The sequence below is a fragment of the Nycticebus coucang genome, chromosome 4, assembly GCF_027406575.1.
Source record: "Nycticebus coucang isolate mNycCou1 chromosome 4, mNycCou1.pri, whole genome shotgun sequence".
Taxonomy (NCBI): Eukaryota; Metazoa; Chordata; class Mammalia; order Primates; family Lorisidae; genus Nycticebus; species Nycticebus coucang.
The window spans coordinates 72,801,842-72,824,498 of record NC_069783.1 but is presented as its reverse complement, the minus strand read 5'-3'; the positions used below and the strand labels follow the sequence as shown (position 1 = coordinate 72,824,498).

General features: G+C 40.7%; 1 protein-coding gene across 6 annotated transcripts in view; it reads right to left on the bottom strand.

Annotated features, from left to right (window-relative positions):
* Window positions 1–22,657, bottom strand: part of TET3 (tet methylcytosine dioxygenase 3) — a 125,365-nt gene that overhangs the window by 30,016 nt on the left and 72,692 nt on the right. For all 6 annotated transcript variants that reach the window (XM_053587013.1, XM_053587014.1, XM_053587015.1 and 3 more), the window contains one exon: window positions 6,588–6,678. In XM_053587013.1, coding sequence (XP_053442988.1) covers window positions 6,588–6,678 — 91 coding nt within the window. The remainder of the gene's footprint in view (window positions 1–6,587; window positions 6,679–22,657) is intronic.

The window sequence follows — 22,657 nt, the reverse complement described above, 5'->3', positions numbered from 1 at the left end:
AAAACTAGCCTGTGCAAGAGTGAGACCCTGCCTCTAAAAATAGCCAGGCGTGGTGGTGGATGGATGACTATAGTCCCAACTACTTGGGAGGCTGAGGCAAGAGGATTGCTTGGGCCCAAGAGTTTGAGGTAGCTGTGAGCTGTGATGCCATGGCACTCTACCACGGGCAAGAAAGTAAGACTCTGTCTCAAAAAGCAAAAGTAAATAAATAAAAATAACTGTTTCCAGATTTAGGAACAAGATATTCACTGTTGCATCAACAGAAAAATTATAAACAACTTAAACGTCCAGAGTAGGACTGGCTATAAGCTATAATAAATTTTATAGTAAAATCAACTTCTATACAATGGGAAACTACTGGCACCATCAATTAAGGCGGCTGGCCCCAGTGTAATCCTAGTACTCTGGGAGGCTGCAGCATCAGCATCCTGTGAGCTGGGAAGTTTGAGACTAGTCTGAGTAAGAGTGAGAACCTGATTCTACTAAAAATGGAGGAAAAAAAAAAAAAAAGGAAAGGAAAGGAAAGGGAAAACTATCCAGGAGTGGTGGCACATATCTGTAGCACTGGCTACTTGGTAGGCTGAGGCAAGAGATCACTTAAGCTCAAGAGTTTCAGGTTGCTGTGAGCTAGGCTGACACCATGGCACTCTATACTCTAGCCTAGGCAACAGAATGAGACTCTATCTACCCCTGTACCCCAAAATAGGCAGGCTTATATGTACTGACATGGATGGGAAGAAATTAAGTTGGGGGGGGACAGCAAGCAACAAACAGTGGTTGTACTTTGGTTGATCCCATCTGGTTCAAAATTTCTGTACATATACAAATGTATCTGTGTAAATGCTTAGAAAAGACTGAAAGATAAACTTTAGAGCTTTATTTACACTTAGACTTAAAAAAAAATCTTTTGTTTCATTTCTATAATTGAAAAAGAGAATCGCTTCTTGGCCTTTTGGGTAAGATCAAGTGAAAAAGAAAACCAAGATTTTCTTAAAATGCTTATCTACTACAGTTCCTTCGAATTCTATGTTCTCTATTTCACTCAAGATCTTAGCAAAGAGATGACCAGTGTTTCTGATAATTACAACATTAAAACTCTAAGGCTCTATTAGTCCCTTATAGAAAAGTGGAGCCAGGACTCTGTGGAGTTTATATAGCACGGTCTGGGTGAAGAGGAAAAAATCAGGTAGTGCTGCTTTTGTTTAGTCCCTGGACAACTTTCATTTCAGCAAACATTTATCAGGAAGCCACCCACGAGTGCAGGGCCTGGGCCCTTGGTGTGTCCTGGAGATCCCTGTCAGGAAGAACAGTCCAGAGAGACCATACTACTCTCACTGAGACAGAGGACTCTCATGTTCCTCACAGGAGGGTGAGCTGAGGACATGGACACTGGCTTTCCAATCAGGTCCTTCTCCCCCATCCTGCCCTTGCGAGAAACATGTCCTACAGTGAACTTCATGTAAGAAAGCAAATAAAAGCACCAAACACAGTCTGACCAACTAGATATAAAACAACAACAAAACAATAGAACTGTGTTTAAAGATAACCAAACAACACTTATGTCAGCTCTTTCTTTATTCTTTCTTTCTTTTTTTTTTTTGCAGTTTTTGGCCGGGGCTGGGTCTGAACCCACCATCTCTGGCATATGGGACTAGCATCATACTCCCTTGAGCCACAGGCACCGCCCACCAGTTCTTTCTTTTTAAATATCTTACTTTCTCATGAAGAGGCTCTAACAGTGTGTGTGTATACACACACACACACACAGACAAGCATATATTTATATTTATTTGAGACAGAATCTTGCTATATTGCCCAGGCTGGACTCAAACTCTCGGGCTCAAGTGAGCATCTCACCTCAGCCTCCCAAGTAGCTGGGACTACAGGTGTGTACCACCATGCCCAGCTACTTCTAATAAGTATATAAACTAACTTCTAGAATATAAACTAAGTCTACAAGGATAGGTTAAAACCTTATTCTAAAAGGTTAACTGAAAATCTTAGCCAGTGGTTCTCCAAGGGTAGTGCCAGGGTCAGCAAGACCAGTACCATCTGGGATTTGGCAGGAACAGAACACAGATTCTTGGGGTTCCACTGCAGACCTGCTGGGTCAGACTCTCGGGTGAGGCCCAGCCATCTGTGCTTCCATAAGCTCTCAGGAAATTCTGATGCCTGTTTAAGTTTGACATCCCCTTCTCTAAGCTGTGCTTCTTTAGTGTTATTTCTATCACACAGAAATGAGACGGGTTTGCCCAGAGCTCAGAGGACAGCGTTGGTTCTTCATTTCTAGAACAAGCATTTTAATGAGCTCCTAGGCTGCAAAGAATCCCTTTCCCAGATAGAGCACCTGAGGCTCAGGGCCATGCACCACTCTCAGATACAAGTTTAACAACTGACTCCAATTATCTATGACAATTAGAAACTGGGGACCCAGGAGGCATGAATCCTAAATTAGAATATTTTAGGATTTGCTTTCAACCTCCCCCTCCTTTCTCTAAACCTTACCAGAAAAGCTAAAAGCACTAATGTCTCCTTGATTTCAGTCTATTTCCCCTCTCTGCCTTTGGCCAACTCCTGAAAATAGAGTGGTCCTGAAGAGCAGGGGCAGAAAGAGAGAGGTCTAGAAAAGAGACAGCCTGGACAAACTAGATCCTAGCCAGGGGATTTATCTATCATTCATTCCTCTCTTTGTTCCAGGAAGGATTTTTAAAAGACATCTATAGGATAAAAAGAATAGGTAATAAAATCAAAGTAAAGGGGGAGTGGGGAAGATACCAATGGGGTCTTGTGTATGTTTGTGAGAGATGAACCTGGAACATCTGTCATATGAAAAACCAAAAGAGATGAGCCTGGAACATCTGTCATATGAAAACCAAAAAGCTATTAACGGCTTGTTAGGGTCATTTAAAAAAAAAAAAAAAAAAAAACAACCTCAGGAGTGAATCTAAATAGGCTCCCCGTGGGCCAAAGATGAGAAATTACCTTCCTCCTGATGGTGGTACACAAATCTGGCTCTAAGTTTACTAGCAGCCAATATAGAGATAGAAAGGCAATCTGTTCCACGATTTACAAGGTCCCTAAGATAAAAATAAACCAGTTGCTAAGGAAAAACACAAGTATTCCTGGTCTTGAGAGGAATTCCTCCCTTGGATCGGTTTACAGTTGGCTGTTATTTTTTAAAGCAATGTGGGGGGAGGGAAGGTTGGGGGAGAGAAGACAAATCTTAACTTTATCACTGTCTCTTGATTCCTGTTTCAAAATGTACTCTTCTGTAACTAAAAGTTGTTTAAGAGAGCTGTCTGGAAATATTATAAAATTATTACCAAAAACCACAAATTAAAAAAAAGAAGACGACGACTGCCCCAGATCAAACTTGTACATTTGACTCCCTTGGAGCAAATGATAGTGTCAAGATTCCTTTACAAAAGTCACTGCCCCAAATGCTGCCTGTCCCAACCTGAGAACCACAACATACACACAAGCAGGCATGGACAACACACGCAGTTTTTAGTTTGTTTCATTCTCACGGAATCAGAAGGGACCTTTTAAAATCAGGTTTGAATTCACTGATTGGGTCTTAACCAAATACTTTTCCGAGAGGCTATTCTGAATATAAATGTTTCCACATAGCATAGAAAATTAAGGGTGATTATCACAGATAACTGTCCTCCACACATCTTACTTTTTACTCATTCAGAGAAGCCATTAAAAATTGCGGTCCCTGTTACAGTGACAATACGATTAGTTTGGCTGCTCTGATCAGACAAAAGATGGCTCCCAAATCTGTGAGATCTCTAAGCCACTCAGCTTTCCACATATCTGTATGTGTATATATGGGCAAACATATGCTTAATTATATGACCGATTAACATATTTAATAATAAAGGCTAACATAATCTTACCCTTTATTATTAAAATTCTAGTGCTTGCTATTAAAAACAATCAGTGCATACATCTGAGGTAGATAATAACTGTCCACTCTTTCTGTAGTACTTATAACAAGCATTATGTGTTTTCCATATGTCAATTCAGTTTATTTTCACAACATTCCTGTGGCCAAGTATACTTTTATCATCATCTCTATTTTGCTGATAAGAGAACTGGGTCCGGTGCTGTGGCTCATGCCTGTAATCCCAGCACACTGGGAAGCCAAGTGGAGTGCCTGAGCTAAGGATTTCCAGACCAGTCTGAGCAAGAGTGAGACCTCATCTCTTAAAAAAACAGCTGTGGCAAGCACCAGTAGTCCCAACTACTCAGGAGGCTCAAACAAGAGGATTGCTTGAACCCAAGAGTTCGAGGTTGCTTTGAACTATGATACCATGGCACTAAAATCAGGACAACAGAGTGAGACTTGCAAGAAAGCGGAGAGAAAGGAAGGGAGGGTGGGAGGGAGACTGAGTCACAGAGGAGCAGAGCAACTTACCAAAGACTTAGCATTAAGTGGCAAGGCCAGAATTGAACCTTAGTCTGGCTACAAAATCCATATGCTCAGCCACCAAGCTATTACCTCTTCATAGACTATAATTCAGAGTATTTACTTCTCTTCTGTAGAAGAGCACAGAATTTTGGTTTCTGGGGGTTTTTTTTGAGACAGGGTCTAGCTAGCTAGGTTGCCCATGCTAGAAGCTAGAGTGCAGTGGTGTCATCATAGCTCACTACAACCTCCAACGCCTGGGCTCAACCAAATCTTACCTCTGAGTTGAGATCTGGGACTATAGGCACATCCCACCATTTCCGACTTTTTTTTTTTGTTTTTTGGAGATAGAGTCTCACTTTGTTGCCCTCAGTAGAGTGCCAGAGTGTCACAGTTTGCAGCAAACTCAGACTCTTGGGCTCAAGCAATTCTCTTGCCTCAGCCTCCCAAGCAGCTGGGACTACAGATGCCCATCCCGACACCAGTCTATTTTTTTTTTTTTTTTGACACCAGTCTATTTTTTAGAGACGGGGGTCTCACTCTGGCTCAGGCGGGTCTCAAAACGCCCGAACTCAAGCAATCTGCTGGCCTCAGCCTCCCAGAGTGCTAGGATTACACAGTGAGCCACCCTTGCCTGGGTGGCTTATTCTGTTGTTTTAATTTTTTCATAGAGATAACGGTCTTGCTATGTTGCTTAGGGTGCTCTCGAACTCCTGGTCTCAAGCAATTCTCTTGCCTCGGCCTTCCAAATTTCTGAGATTAAAGGCATAAGCCACTGTACCCTGTCTGATTTTAAAGTCTCCACTATATGAACTGCTTTAAAAAAAAAAAAAAATCCAAAACTATGAAATAAAAATTTTATAACCTTAAATTTATTTTTAGAGACAGAGTCTTACTATATCACCCTCGGTAGAGTGCCACGGCGTCACAGCTCACAGCAAGCTCAAACTCTTGGGTGCAAGCAATTCTCTTGCCTCAGCCTCCCAAGTAGCTGGGACTACAGGTGCCCACCACAATGACTGGCTATTTTTTTGTTGCAGTTGTCATTGTCGTCGTTTAGCAGCCCAGGCTGGGTTCATACCAGCCAGCCCTGGTGTATGTGGCTGGTGCCCTAACCACTGAGCAATGGGCACCTAGCCTATAGCCTTAAATTTAAACTGAGATCATTAATATAAACACATGATATATTTAATCATTAAGTAAATAACAAGAAAAAAAAATCCAGATTTGGGCGGCACCTGTGGCTCAGTGGGTGGGGCGCTGGCCCCATATACCGAGGGTGGTGGGTTCAAACCAGGCCCCAGCCAAACTGCAACAAAAAAATAGCCAGGTGTTGTGGTGGGCACCTGTAGTCCCAGCTACTCGGGAGGCTGAGGCAAGAGAATCGCCTAAAGCCAGGAGTTGGAGGGTGCTGTGAGCTGTGTGACGCCATGGCATTGTACCGAGGGTGATAACATTAAGACTCTGTCTCTACAAAAAAAAAAAAAAAATCCAGATTCAACATAGCTCTTTCTACTGAAATGGCCTAAAAACAACGAACCCATTATAGCAACAAATAACCTTATGTAGAGTCTGTTTTCCAACATTCAATAAATGTACATCGTGAGCCAGAGTATCTTGTCATGAGAAATCAGGGAAGTGATTAAGACTCTAGGGTCATATCAAAAGGACTCAAACCACTCAAATAGGCTCCTACGGGCCAAGGTGAAATACTACATTCCTCCTAATAGAGATACAAAACTATCGCCTATGCAGTAGTTTTAGAAAAACAAACACAAAACCAACAACTTGATTCCAATCAGGCCCTTAGATCTACCAATTTATAGGACATACAGAGGACACCTTAAACAAGTTAAATATTACCATGGGGAAGCTATCAGCAAAATTCAGGCTATAGGAAACTAACCCTATAGGATAGACTCATAGAACCACATTTCTCCAATAAAAGCATTTCAAGAATGAGGGGATATGTTGGACAGACCTATCGAAAGAAACAAACCCCAAAACAAGGAAAGTGAGAATTCCACATTCAACCTTCCATAATCTGGATATAAGATGTCCTTTCTACACTGTATGCTGCCTAGTACATGGCTATGAAAACTGACAGGTACTTAAAATCCATATTGCGTTAACAACACGCTCATTTCTCCTTGGACATCTGTTCATCACTCACCGCTCTTCCATGAGTTCCCGAATAGAGGCTACCGTGGGGCCAGATCCCAAGTGAGTATAATATGGACCTTCATCTTTCTCCACTATTTGTTCTGCAGAAACAGAGTAAACATTATTTGAAGGTATCAATTAGTAAACATTAATTTAGAAAGGCAAACCACCAACAGGAAAATTAATAGGCAGTTACTAAACAGGAAATCCACATTGCTTATAAACGTGTGAAATGTGTTCAACCTCCTTAAAAATCAGGAATACGAACTAAAACCATAATGAAACACCACTATACAAAGATCAAGTTGGCAAAAAAATTAAAATCTGATAAACCCAAGTGTTGGCGACCATGATCTAATCTTATAGCTTTGGAATTCAGCTTAACATTATCCAGTAAAGCTAAATAGTTGCATCCTGCATGACTCAGCAATTCCATTTTTAGATATATACTCTAGGCCTGGAGTCAGCAAGCTACTCTATTCCTAGCTGAACAATCCTCCCAAAGATCTGAAAACAGAGACTCAAATAGAAACCTATGCCACTATGTTCATACCCGCATTTATTCACCCCAAAGCAAAGGTGAAAACAATGTAAGTGTCTATCAATAGGTGACTAGATAAATAAAATGTGGTATATATTCGTATGATGAAAAATTACTTAGTCATTAAAAAAGGAATAAAGTTCTGGCATAGGGTAATACATGAAGGAACCTTGAAAATATTACGCTAAGTGAAATAAGCCAGACACAAAAGGACAAATACTATATGATTCCACTGATTATGAAATACCTACGAGAGACAAATTCATAGAGACAGACCGTAGATATCAAGGGCTGGGAAATGGTGAGTTCTTGCTTAACAAGTAGAGAGTTTCTGTTCAGTTTGATGAACATTTTGGAAATAGTAGGTGACAAGTGCACAACATTGTGAATGTAATTAATGGACCATCTACACATATACATATGATTTAAATGACAAATTTTATCTTGTATATATTTAATGACAATTTTTAAAAAGGACATAAAGTAGTGATACATGCTACAATGTGGATGAACCTTGAAAACATTATGTGAAATGAAAGATGCCAGATACAAAAAGGTCATCTGTTATAGGAGTCCATTCATAAAAAATATCCAGAATAGGTAAATCTATAAAAATAGAAAGCAGACTGGTGGTTGCCAGAGACTGGGGGCAGGAAGGAGGTATGGGGAGTAATTGCTTAATGGGTAAAAGGAGGGTTTTATTTTGGAGTGATGAAAGGGTTTTGGAACTTTGCATAACATTGTCAATGTATTCAATGCTACTGAAACGTTCACTCTAAAATAATTGGTTCTGGCTGGGCATGATGGTTCAACTAAGATCATGAGTTCAAGGCCAGTCTGAGCAAAAGTGAGACTGTGTCTCTACTAGTAACAGAAAAACTACCTGGGCATTATGGTGGGTATCTATCATCCCAGCTCTTCAGAAGGCTGAGGCAAAAGGATTGCTTGAGCCCAAAAATTTGAAGTTGCTTTGAGCTATGATGCCATGGCACTCAACCCAGGGCAACTGAGTGAGATGGTCTCAAAAAAAGATTAATTCTGTTATGTAAAGTTCACTCCAATTTTTAAAAAGTGAACAAGCCATTCATGTAATAACAGGCATGAATTTTAAATGAATTTTCCTAAGTCAAAGAAATCAGACCCAAAGGCTATATAAAAGTAACTTTGGAAAACAATGTTTTGACTGGATATGACAAGCTAAACAACAAAACAGAGTAGGTATACTGTACTATAGTTGGTAAGCCTGCTTCATGTCTAAGAAGACATGACAATTAAATGCAGAATTCTGCATTGGGTCCAATTACAGAATAAAGACCATCAGTGAGAAAACAGATAAAATCCCAAAAGTCCAGCCAGTCACACTGGCTCACATCTGTAATACTAGCACTCTGGGGGCGGTGCCTGTGGCTCAGTGGGTAGGGTGCTGGCCCCATATACTGAGGGTTGTGGGTTTGAACCCGACCCCGGCCAAACTACAACAAAAAAATAGCCGGGCATTGTGGTGGTTGCCTGTTAGTTCCAGCTATGCAGAAGGCTGAGGCAAGAGAATCGCCTAAGCCCAGGAGTTGGAAGTTGCTGTGAGCTGTGATGCCATAGCACTCTACGGAGGGTGATAAAGTGAGACTGTCTCAAAAAAAAAAAAAAAAATTATTATTGCAGCCCAATTCATAATAGCCAAGACATGGAAACAGCACAAGTGTCCATCGACCCATGAATGGATTAACAAATTGTGGTATATGTACACCATGGAATATTGTGCAGCCATAAAAAAGATGGAGACTTCACATCTTTTATGTTTACCTGGATGGAGCTGGAACATATTCTTCTTAGTAAAGTATCTCAAGAATGGAAAAAACATATCCAATGTACTCAATACTTCTATGAAATCAATATATAACCACCTACACACTCATACGAATAGCAAAACATGACCATGGTCCAGAAAGTAGAAGGGAAGAGGAGAGAAAGGGGAGGAGTGGGGTGATATGGGAGGAGGGAGGGTATTTGGGGGGACCTCACCTAATGTGCACGATGCAATGGTACATTTCAAAACTATTCAGAAATGAGTATAATTGTGATGGATGTGTTACTTAGTTCAATGTAAGCATTTCACATTGTATATCGAAGCAGTACCCTGAACCCCATAAATGCATCAATGTACAAAGTTATGATTTAATAAAAAATTAAAATTAAAAAATCTCCAAAGTCATCCTATGTACTCAATCTTGATATGAGGACAATTAATGACAATTAAGGTTATGGGGGGGGAGCAGAAAGAGGGATGGAGGGAGGGGGGTGGGGCCTTAGTGTGTGTCATACTTTATGGGGGCAAGACATGATTGCAAGAGGGACTTTACCTAACAATTGCAATCAGTGTAACTGGCTTATTGTACCCTCAATGAATCCCCAACAATAAAAAAAAAAATCTCCAAAGTCCGTAGTTAATAGTATTATGCCAATATTAATTTCTTCATTTTAAATATATCACAATAATGTAAGATATTTACATCAGAGGATGGTATATAAAAGCTATATAGGAACTCTGCACCAATTCTGCATCTCTCCTACAAATGTAAAATTTCAAAATAAAAAGTATTTCAAAAGTTACAAAAATAAAATTTTAATTAACAAAGAGAAAAACGGGCCAGGCAAGGTGGCTCCTGCCTATAATCCTAGCACTCAGAGAGGCCCAGACAGAAGATCACTTGAGCTCAGAGTTCAAGACCAGCCTGAGCCAAGAGTGAAAGGCTCATTTCTATCTAAATAGAAAAATTAGCTGGGTGTCATATCACGGCAGCTGTCTGTAGTCCCAGCTACTCAGGAGGCCGAGGCAGGAGAATCATTTGAATCCAGGAGTTTAAAATTGCAGTCAGCTGGATGATACTGTGGCACTCTAGTATGGGTGACAGAGTATGACTCTGTCTTACACACACACACACACACACACACACACGGCAGTGAGTCACGATTTGCTGATCCTGTCCTAGAAGAAACTTTAGACACACACATCAAAACACACATACCAGGATTTTCACCCCAACACTGTTCGCAATAGTCAAAACTAAAAACAACCTGCTGAATGTTTGTTTCCCCAGATTCATATGATGAAGCCTAGTCCCCAGTGTGATGGCAGTTAGAGGTGGGGCTTTGGAGAGGTAATTAGGTCAGAAGGGTAGAGCCCTAGTAAATGGGATTAATGCCCCAGGAAGAGGGCCCTCACCAGACACCAGATCTGCTGGTGCTTTGATTTTGGAATCCCAGCCTCCAGAACTGTAAGAAATAAACATTTGTTGTTTTAGCCACCCAGTTTATGGTATTTTTGTTATAGCAGCCCAAATTGACTTAAGATATAACCCATAGTCCAGCAACAATGGAATGGACAAACAAAACGTAGTAGTTATATAAGAGAACGTATCCAGCAATGAGAATCAACAACCTGCAACAACATAGAGAGTGAAGAAGCCCAAAAAAACACAGAATACAGTAAGATTGCATTTCGTTAATATTCAGTGGCAGGCTCAAGTAAACTTAGTCTTCAGAGAGCCATACTTAAAGTGATAAAAATTACTAGTTAAGATATAAAATTGAAGATAGTTAATGATTTTTGACCTATAAAAATGGCAATTTCTTATGGCTTGACCTTAATATAAAGAAAACCAAAGAAATCATTGTCACAAAAGTCAAGAGAGTGGTTACTTCTAGGGGATGGGAGAGGAATGTGATTAGGAAGGGTATACAAGGGACTCCTGGGGCGCTGGAAAGGAGCTATTTTTTGATGTAGGTGATAGTTTACAAAGCTGTGCACTTTATAAAATTTCATTAAACTATACATGTTTTGCGAACTTCCCTATGTACAGAAATCGCAATTTTTTAAATATAAAAAATAAATTTTGGGCAGCGCCTGTGGCTCAAGGAGTAGGGCACTGGTCCCATATGCCAGAGGTGGCAGGTTCAAACCCAGCCCCGGCCAAAAACCAAAAAAAAAATAAATAAATTTCAGACTGAGTATGGTGGCTCACGCCTATAATCCTAGCACCCTGTGAGGTCAAGGCAGGGTTGCTTGAGCTCAGGAGTTCAAGGCCAGCCTGAGCAAGAGCCAGACCCTATTTCTACTAAAAACGGAAAAATTAGTGGGGCGTGGTGGCACATTCCTTTTAAGCTCAGCTACTCAGGAGCCTGAGGCAAGAGAACCACTTGAGCCCAAAAGTCTGAGATGGCTGTGAGCTATGATGATGGCATTGTACTCCACCCTGGGTGACAGAGACTCCGTTTCCCATCCCAAAAAATTAATTTCATACCTATTTTATGCAAATCATTATGCTCAGCTTTAGTGGGATACAAGACAATACCAGATCGTTGCCTTTAAATAGTATGTGATCTATCTAGGTAGGCAACACCCCCACATAAGATATCTAATGACATTTCACATTAATGGGGAAAAATTAAATTTTCAATGCATGGTGTTAGGACAAGGGGAAAACGTTTGATCCATATTTAATACTTTACTCCCGAATGCCATTCTAAATGGTTCAAAGATTTAAATACAAAAAAAATTAAGCTATGCAAGTACAGGAAGGAAAAAATGGAAGTGTTTTTAAAAATAATCCTGGAGTAGGGAAGGTCTTTTCTAAGTAGAACATGAAATTCAGGAGCTACTTCTGCTCCCCAAATAAATAAAAGGTAAGTGCTCATGCCTATTAATTCCAATACTTTGGGAAGCTAAGGACAGAGGATCATCTGAGACTTGCCTTAGCAATATAGAAAGACCCCCATCTCTTAAATTGTAAAATTTAATCAGGCATAGTGACACACACCTGTAGTCCCAGGTACTTGGTAAACTGAGGTGGGAGGACTTAAGACTCCCATCTCTTAAATTGTAAAACTTAATCAGGCATAGTGACACACACCTGTAGTCCCAGGTACTTGGTAAGCTGAGGTGGGAGGATTGCTTGAGCCCAGGATTTTAAGGCTGCAGTTATGGTTGAGCCACCATACTCTAACCTGGGCAACAGAGCGAGACCCTGTCTCTAAAAACAAAATAAAAAAAAATAAAAGACAAAACCCTCATAAATTTAACTAAAGAAAACTCTGCAGTAGTAACTACCAAAAGTCAAGTTGAAAGATAAAGACCATACTACGGAGAGATACCTGGAACTCACACCAAACACTAATTTCCTTAATATATCAAGAGCTACTACAACTAAATAAGGTCAAATAACAAGAAAAAAATGAAAACAGGAACGATCATTCTTAGAGAAATGCAAATGGCCCAAACATAGCTAAAGCTACAAAGTTACAGTAAGATGCCATTTTTTCCCTTTCGTAAGAGTTATAATCAAAAGTCTGAAAACATTGTGTTGATGAAGGTATAGGAAAACAAGTGGTATAGAAAGCAATTTAGCAACATATGAATATTACAAATGCAGGCAGAGGCTGGTGGATTGCTTGAGCTCATGAGTTCAAGACCAGTTTGAACAAAAGTGAGACCCTAACTCTACTTAGAAAGAAAAACAAAAACAAAAAACAAATAGGCTCAAGGTGGCTCACGCCTGTAATCCTAAGCATTCTGGGAGGCGCAATCAGGTGAACTGCTTAAGCTCAGGAGTTTGAGAACAGCCTGAGAAAGAGCTCATCTCTACTAAAAATAGAAAAAAATAGCCAGGCATTGTAGTGGGTACCTGTAGTTCCAAGGGAGGCGGAGGCAAGGGGATTGCCTGAGCCGAAGAATTTGAGATTGTTGTGAACAGTGATGCCACGGCATTCTACTGAGGACAATTAAGACTGTCTCAAAAAATTAAAAAATAAAATATAATAAAAATACAAATGCACGGGCAGTGCCTATGGCTCAGTGAGTAGGGTGCTGGCCCATATACCGAGGGTGGTGGGTTCAAATCCGGCCCCAGACAAACTGCAACCAAAAAAAAAAAATAAAAAATAATAATAATAATAGCCAGGCATTGTGGCGGGCACTTGTAGTCCCAGCTACTCAGGAGGCCAAGGCAAGAGAATCGCCTATGCCCAAGAGCTGGAGGTTGCTGTGATGCCACAGCACTCTACCGAGGGCAATAAAGTAAGACTCTGTTACTTAAAAAAAAAACACACACACAAAAAAAAACTACAAATGCACAATCTGCTTCATTAGCAATTTCCAAGACTTTCAAATTTTTCAAAGAATTTAGTTGCAGAAATTTGGTTATGTTTGCATATGTCTAAAATGATATATTTAAAAAGAATATTGGGTGGCACCTGTGGCTCAAAGGGATAGAGCGCCAGTCCCATATGCTAGAGGTGGTGGGTTCAAACCCAACCCTGGCCAAAAACCACAAAAAAAAAAAAAATACACACTGCACTGCTGGATGTAATGGGAAAGTATCAGAAATAACCTAAAGACTAGTTGAAAACATTATGGCACATTAATATAATGAAATATTAAGCAGGTATCAAAGTGAAATAAGCAGCTCCAGATTGACTGACAGAAAATGACCTGTAAAATAGTTTGGGAGGGGGAATAAAACTCCATACATACTATGATACCGTTAGTGTACACATTGAACCATACACACATTTATGTCCACATGCAAGCATAAAGGTGTATACGTATGTCATTGCCAACACAAAGAACAGCAGAATAAGAGTAAATTTAAATTGAGTACACTTGGGGCGGCTCCTGTGGCTCAGTCGGTAAGGGGCCGGCCCCATATACCGAGGGTGGCGGGTTCAAACCTGGCCCGGCTGAACTGCAACCAAAAAATAGCTGGGTGTTGTGGCGGGCGCCTGTAGTCCCAGCTGCTCGGGAGGCTGAGGCAAGAGAATCGCTTAAGCCCAGGAGTTGGAGGTTGCTGTGAGCTGTGTGAGGCCACGGCACTCTACCGAGGGCAGTAAAGTGAGACTCTGTCTCTACAAAAAAAAAAAATTGAGTACACTTGTGTTCTGGCTTAAAAATGTTCAGCAACCAGTGTGTGCAGTCCAGCAGATAAACTGATTAAAGTTGCTTACCACTTACAGCTTCTACTCATGGAGGCTCTTCATCCCTCACTACCATCCTAGGTCAGGTTCTTGCCTGAATTGTTATCATGATCTCCTAACAGTAGGTCTCAGCCCCCCTTCTAAATCATCCAAGCCAATGCCACCAGTATACTTCCCAAACAGAAATCTGTTTCACACCACTTCCCATTGCTGATTCCACATCAGAAAGAATCCAAATTTCCAGAGCACAATCTATAATCCCCACCAGGCCACCTCTGGATACCTCCCGGCTCCTGCTCCAGCAGCCACTACGGGACTACTCAGTATCCCAGTCTTTAAACATGTTTTCTCATTGACAACAGTGCCTTCCTGTGTTCCAAAAATTAATTTCTTAAGGCTTAATTTCAATGTCACCTTTTCTTTGAAGCCCTAATGGATATTCTCAAGCTTGTTTTCCCTCTGGACTCCCACAGCACATTGTACACAATAGCAATAACAAAGCATGTATCATGCTACAGTACGTAACTATTAGTGTGACAGACCAACAAACAGATTTTTTTTTTTTTTTGGTAGAGACAGAGTTTTATTTTATCGCCCTTGGTAGAGTGCCATGGCGTCACACCGCTCACAGCAACCTCCAACTCCTGGGCTTAGGCGATTCTCCTGCCTCAGCCTCCCGAGTAGCTGGACTACAGGCGCCCGCCACAACACCCGGCTATTTTTTGGTTGCAGTTTGGCTGGGGCTGGGTTTGAACCCGTCACCCTCGGTATATGAGGCCAGCGCCCTGCTCACAGAGCCACAGGTGCCACCCCAACAAACAGATCTTGAAGACAAAGACCTGGGCAACTATGACTAGTCACCTTTCCAATCTAATCTCATGCCTTTGTGTGTAAAATACATAAAGGGCTTAGAGCTCTAGCTGGCGTATAACAACACTACAGGTAGCTACTGTTCCAGCTCTGCTGCCAAACAAATCCATGACTGTGGGCAAGTTACACAACCTTTATGAGCCTTAAAGTGGTTAGAATAATCTTTTGGGTTTTTTTAGAGACAGAGTCTCACTTTGTCGCCCTCGGTAGAGTGCTATGGCGTCACAGCTCACAGCAACCTCCAGCTCTTGTGCTTAGACGATTCTCATGCCTCAGCCTCCCAAGTAGCTGGGACTACAGGCGCCTGCTACAACGCCTGGCTATTTTTTGTTGCAGTTTGGCCAGGGCCAGGTTTGAACCTGCCACCCTTGGTATACGGGGCTGGTGCCTTACTCATGGAGCCATAGGTGCTGCCCATCAATAATGTTTTTATATAATAGAATTGTTGAGGATTCGAGGAGATGAAAGGTACAGTGCTTAAACATTTCATGAATGAATATTTTCAACTTAAGAGTTAAAATCTATTTGCTCCAAATATACATTATTTTGGACCAAAGAGGATTTACAGAAGGATGTGTGTGAAGAAGGGCAAGGAGGCAGCTGGGGGGAGCAAGAGGAGTGGGGAGGGAGCGAAAGAGTATGAGAATGTGGATGTTGGAGGTAGGGTCTGCAGGCTCTTTACAGGTGCTAGGAGACCACATGGTTTACTGAAAATAGAACATAAGAATATGCCAGAACTTCTGGGCTCTGTTCCAGTTTCTATTGTCTGGAGAAAATTTAAAGAAACAAATTGCCTGCAGGATCTTATGATGGAACTGGAACATAAAGCAGCTCTTGGTGACCACTTCTGTCCCAAATCAGAAAAACTCAGAACATACACAGCAGAAAAAAGGGCAGGCAGAAGAGATTTTCAAGGAGAAGATACAAACTAAGTCTTAGCAACCCCTTCCTGGCAGCTGCAAAGGAAGATGTGAAGATCTAAATCCAAGCCAACCTGGAAACTGGCTGGTGGGGTTTCTCAGGGAAGGCCACAAAACACAAACAGTGGGACATGGCTCTAAGTGCCAAACCAAACCAAAGCCACCTTGAGCGGTTTACAAGGCAGTCTGAGGAGTCTCTTAAAAGATTGTTTTAACTACATCCCTTTGCCTGAGGGTCTGAGGATATATATATATTCTATGGAAAAATCTGACTTACAAAGTATACTCAGTTATAAAGCTAGTACACAAGTACAAAATTAATCATCCTCAAATAAATTTTTACATATATATGATATATATTCTTATATATCTTGTGTGCATGTATAAATATACACAGTATCGTTATCAGTTTGTTATGTAAATGTCTCATTTTCATACAGTTTTCCCTTTATATAGTCACTGTTATATATAGTACTTAAAGGTTCCTGAACCAGGAACTAAAATAGTAAGCCTAAGACAAAGGACATACAATTTATATATGTATCAAAGAAGTAAAAACCCTGCACTGTTAAGTTTGAACTGTAAATATCACTATGAACTTGGGCCTGTTCACTCAAAGAACATAAAAGCAATGACACTCTGATAGCTGTAAGCACCACTAGCTGATTTTCATTTCTAAATGCCGTTATCTGCTAAAAGGAGCCAGGTGGTCTTGAGAGCAAAATGATTAACTTAAATTAGGAGAAGTACAATGGGTACCCTGGACATCTTGGGGGGGGGGGGGAGGAGCAAAGACGTGCTCAAAGAATGATTAAGGGTGGGGTTTGCCAAAAAGAGCACAGAAACTAGCCCAAACATGCTTCCCACTGGCCAAATTTGAGACTCTCTGAGCACAAAGGACTGTAACTAAAACAAACTTAGGCATATAAACATTCATGAGTCCATAATGATATTCAAAAAAAAGAAAAAAAAAGACAAACTCTCCTTTACCACCATTGGAGGTGATCCTTGCAACATTTGTTGCATGATTTTATTACATAACATTAAAAGAAAAACCCTGGGCTGGGTGCCATGGCTCATGCCTATAATCCTGACACTCTGGGAGGCTGAGGTGGGTGGATTATTTGAGCTCTGGAGTTCCAGACCAGTCTGAGCAAGAGCAAGACTCATCTCTAAAAGAACAGCCAGGGGTTGTGGCGGGTGCCTATAGTCCCAGCTACCTGGGAGGCTGAGGCAAGAGGCTGACTGAGCCCAGGAGTTGGAGGTTGCCATTAGCTATGGCACCACAGGAACTCTATTGAGGGCAACAAAGTGAGACTCTGTCTCCAAGAAAAAAAAAGAAAGAAAAGAAAAGAGAAAGCCTGTCACTTAAACCATGTTGATGCTATACATCTCACTTTTAAACTTGGTCAGATAGATGTATCATATCGTACATAGAAAGGAAAATGTAAGTTGAACACAGTAAATGGGTTGTTGCTTTGTAATACAGCTGACCTTTGAACAGCTCAGGGGTTAGGGGTGCCAACCCCCTGCATGGTCAAAATCATGCATACAACTTTTGACTTACCAAAGATTTAACTCTTAATATCCTACTGTTGATGGGAAGCCTTACCAATAAACGATCTATTAACACAATAATAGATTAGTTAATCCATTCATGATGCATCTTTTTCTTAATTTTTAATGTTTTTAAGCTTTATAGTTCATCACTGACTGTTTTCAAAATTATTGCCAATCTCCAAAAAACGTTCCAAGATATTTGCTGAAAAAAAATCTGCATGTAACTGGAGCCACACAGTTCAAACCTACATTGTTCAAGGGTCAACTGTAGCTTCTTCGCCAACCACAAACTTCAACTTTGCTAACATCAAATTTATTTCCAAAAGCTTAGTTTCCATGCCTTTATTGCACACATACTAACTTCTTGTTTCAATGCTGAATGATACTATACTAACTGTTTTGGGGTGGGGGTTCAACAAACCCTCCCCATGAGACTAGAGACTGTACCCTGCTAATTTATTTTCTAAATATGAAATATGAAAAGCTATGACCAAATTCATGTGTGTACAGGTGTCACATTGGCTGCCAGGCCAACAATTAGTGTAAACACCATTATTATAAGCTACACCTTGACTTCAGAAATCCTTTTTTTTTTTTTAAGACAGAGCCTCAAGCTGTCATCCTGGGTAGAGTGCTGTGGCATCACAGCTCATAGCAACCTCCAACTCCTGGACTCAAGTGATTCTCTTGCCTTTGCCTCCCAAGTAGCTGGGATTACAGGAATCTGCAACAACACCCGGCTATTTTTGGTTGTAGCTGTCATTGTTGTTTGGCAGGCCTGGGCTAGATTTGAACCCACCAGCTCAGGTGTATGTGGCTGGCACCTTAGCCACTTGAGCCACAGGCACCAAGCCCTGACTTCAGAAATCTTAAAAAGATTTTTTTGAAGTATATATACACAAACACACATCTTCCAATTAATAAAAGTTGATATTAATAATTATTAAACAAGAGTTGGATTAATAAGAGAAATTATGTATTATTGTGGCTTTATGCTAGAAGAAAGTAACCAAATAATGAAGAATAGTACTTCTTTTTTAGTAAAAACACTTAAAAGATTTACTGTCTTGGGCGGCGCCTGTGGCTCAGTGAGTAGGGCGCCGGCCCCATATACGGAGGGTGGTGGGTTCAAACCCGGCCCCGGCCAAACTGCAACCAAAAAAATAGCCGGGCGTTGTGGCGGGCGCCTGTAGTCCCAGCTACTTGGGAGGCTGAGGCAAGAGAATCGCTTAAGCCCAGGAGTTGGAGGTTGCTGTGAGCTGTGTGAGGCCACGGCACTCTACCGAGGGCCATAAAGTGAGACTCTGTCTCTACAAAAAAAAAAAAAAGATTTACTGTCTTAAAATTTTAAGCACACAATATGGTTCTGTCACTATGTTGCACAGTAGATCTCTAGAACTTATTCAAGTTGTACAACTGTAACTGCACATCCATTGAATTACTCCGCATTTCCCCTGCCCCATCCCTTACCAACCACCAGTCTATTTTCTACTTCCATTAAGTCTGATTATTTTAGAAACCTCGTGATATGAGGAATCATGCAGTGTTTGTCCTTGAGTGACTGACTTATTTCACTTAGCATCTCTTCTAAGTCTGTATTTAGAAAAATGCCAGGTGTTAAATGTAAAAAAAGAACAGAATTAGAAAACCATCATTTTGCAATCCCTGATGAAAAATTAATTTACTTAAGGACCATCAGTGGATATGAAACCACTCGATGAAATAGTGATGGGGAACTGAATAATCACATGGCAGCAAAGTATTGCCTCACAAATTACTTGCTGGATCAACTTGGCATCACTAACAGTAGGACAATCAGACATTCTAGATGTGATGTAATTCGAGGAGAATAGCATAATCCATTAAAAAAACTTTCACTTGGGCTTGGTGCAGTGGCTCACGCCTGTAATCCTAACACTCTGGAAGGTCAAGGCAGAAACAGACCAGCCCAAGCAAGACTGAGACCCTGGCTACTAAAAATAGAAAAATCGAGGCAAAAGGATTGCTTGAGCCCATGAATTTAAGGTTACTGTGAGCTATAATGATGCCACGACATTTTAGCCAGGCCCAGAGAGTGAGACTCTATCTCAAAAGAAAAAGAACTTTCACTTAAACCTAATCAAGTATTTAGATCTTTTAATCTGCCAGATATACAGGGATTCAGGAGTAAGTTAAACAACATCACAAACCAAAAACAGTGGCAGGACAATGTACAAGACAATCCGACCTGCTCTGTGGGTATGGAGTTACCTTTCCTTCCAACAGTGCTTCTGCCAAAACCACCAACTGTGGACTTACCCAATGCTGCATCTATGGCTATGGTATCCTGTATAGCACTGTGATTATAATTTACTCTGCAACTAAAAAACAAAACAAAACAAAACAAAACGTGGCAGTGGGTTTGTACTCACAGTGTGCCAGACAGGGGAAGATGCTTTGCAAGGATGGGGTAATGTTCCCTAAGAAGCTATATCTGCTCTATATTAATATACAGAGCAACCAGTATATGTTTTTTTTTTTGCAACCAAAATACAGTTTATTAACCTTCTTGGTTCTGTTTAATGCTACTAATCTTACATTCAATAGGTAAGTTTATCTTATTTACATTCATTGCTGTGTATTTGGTCTTCTGTCAAATATTTTCCATGTTTATATGTTTCCTTATTTTCTTTCCTATCTTTTGCTATAGGTTTTCTACTTTCTTTTATGCCCCCCACCAGCACTACTCCTTTTTAGAAAATTTATAGGGGTGGCACCTGTGGCTCAAGAAGTAGGGCGCCAGCCCCATATACTGGGTGGCAGGTTCAAACCCAGACCCGGCCAAAAAAAAAATAAAAATAAAATTTAAATTAAATAAATAAATGCTTTAAAAAAAAAAAAGAAAAGAAAATTTATAGGATGTGTTTGGAAACACAAATTATATTTTGAGAGAGAAAGAAGTTAGCACCTCTACAACTTCTCCCACCATCTTCCTTACACTGCCTTTGGCTTTCACAAGCATATTTAACAAGCTTATTTCTCCCTCTCTATTACATATTAAGATGTTTAATAGGGCAGCGCCTGTGGCTCAAGGAGTAGGGCGCCAGTCCCATATGCTGGAGGTGGCGGGTTCAAACCCAGCCCTGGCCAAAAACCACCAAAAAAAAAAAAAAAGATGTTTAACATAAAAATGAATTTATTTCTTTCCCTGATGCAAAGGTTTATGAAGAAATTTTATTTCAAGAAGAATACAAGTAAAAGCTATTTTGAAACATTGTAAAAAAAAAAATGGAAGTAAATGCATCACTTTTTGTTTAGGAAAATAATTATCAAAGTTAGTTAAATTTAGACTTTCTAGCTGGTCAGATTTAGTGTTCACTGTCAATCCTTTCATATTACAATTTCCTTCTCTATTATTTATTTTGATTCATCTCCAGAAAATGAGTTCCTATATATTTGAAAGTGTTTTTATGAAGACTTTACATACAAATGGTGACTTAACTGGATTGGGTATGGAATTCTTGGGCCAAACTTTTTATCTCAATACTCTACACTGAGGACTGCAATACTATATTCAACAATGGACTCATATCCAGAATAAAGAACCCTTACCAATGAACAAGAAAAAAACACCAACAGCAGAGAAATGGGCCAACTCTGCAAAAGGCAGCATATGAAATAGTGCTCAACCTCATTAGCCTCCAGGGAAATACCTGGTGATAAAGCCATGGTGATATACTATTAGTATTATACACCTACCACAATAGCAAAGACTAATGGCACCACTTGTTCGTGAGAAAGTACAGCAGCACTCTTGGGAGTCTAAGTTGTAACAATCGCTTTGGAAGAACCGATGGTACCTTCTAGAGCTGAACACACACAGTTAACTGTCCTAGATACAGCAAACACGAGCACATAAATGTCTACACAAATACACCAAGAGACACGTGTAAGGAAAGTCTCCTGTCAGCGTGATTCACAATAACTCCAGACTGGTAACAATCCAAAAGACCATCAGCGACCTAGAGAATAAGTGGTGGTATATTCATAAAATGGAATACTGCACAGCAATGAGAATGAAGAACAGACACTTCTACATGTAGGACAGATGAATGTTACAAACACGTTGCTGAGCGAAAGCCAGCATGTAAAGGAGTACAGACATACGTATGCACAATTCCACAAATACAAAGTTTAACAACAGGCAAAACTGACCAGCGTAGTCACCTTAGGACAGGGTTCGGCAAACTTAATTCTGTTAAGGGCCAGGCTGTGAACACTTTAGACTTTGAAGGTAATGCAGTCTCAGTACTTTGCTTGGCTGATGTAGTACAAAAGTAGCTCTAGGTAATATATAAACACTTATAAGCATGGCTATGGGCCCTGAAATGTAGACTTCATATAATTTTCACGAGTCATAAAATATTATTGATTTTTTTAAATCATTCTAAGATATAAAAACCATTTTTACCCATAGATATGGGCCAGATTTGATCTGCAGGCCAGTCTAGAGAAATGGATTGGGAGGGAGGGGGAGGTTCTGGAGTACAGATGAAGTTTTGTTCTGTTTATGTGGTGTATGCCTTCTGCAAAACTGTATTGAGCTGTACATACACTTAAGATTTACAGTGTAGGGCGGCGCCTGTGGCTCAGTGAGTAGGGCACCTGCCCCATATGCCGAAGGTGGTGGGTTCAAACCCAGCCCCGGCCAAACTGCAACAAAAAATAGCCGGGCGTTGTGGCGGGCGCCTGTAGTCCCAGCTGCTTGGGAGGCTGAGGCAAGAGAATCGCGTAAGCCCAAGAGTTAGAGGTTGCTGTGAGCCGTGTGACGCCACGGCACTCTACCCGAGGGCAGTATAGTGAGACTCTGTCTCTACAAAAAAAAAAAAAAAAAAAAAAAAGATTTACAGTGTAAATCTATACATGCATTTCAACAAAAAGAATGTTTTTAAAAAAGAATGTAAATCTATACATGTATTTCAATAAAAAGAATGTTTTTAAAAGTGCTCTTTAAAAGCTAAAGAAAAGGGCGGTGCCTGTGGCTCAGTCAGTAAGGCGCCGGCCCCATATACCGAGGGTGGCGGGTTCAAACCCAGCCCCGGCCAAACTGCAACAAAAAATAGCCGGGCGTTGTGGCGGGCGCCTGTAGTCCCAGCTGCTCGGGAGGCTGAGGCAAGAGAATCGCTTAAGCCCAGGAGTTGGAGGTTGCTGTGAGCTGGGTGAGGCCATGGCACTCTACCGAGG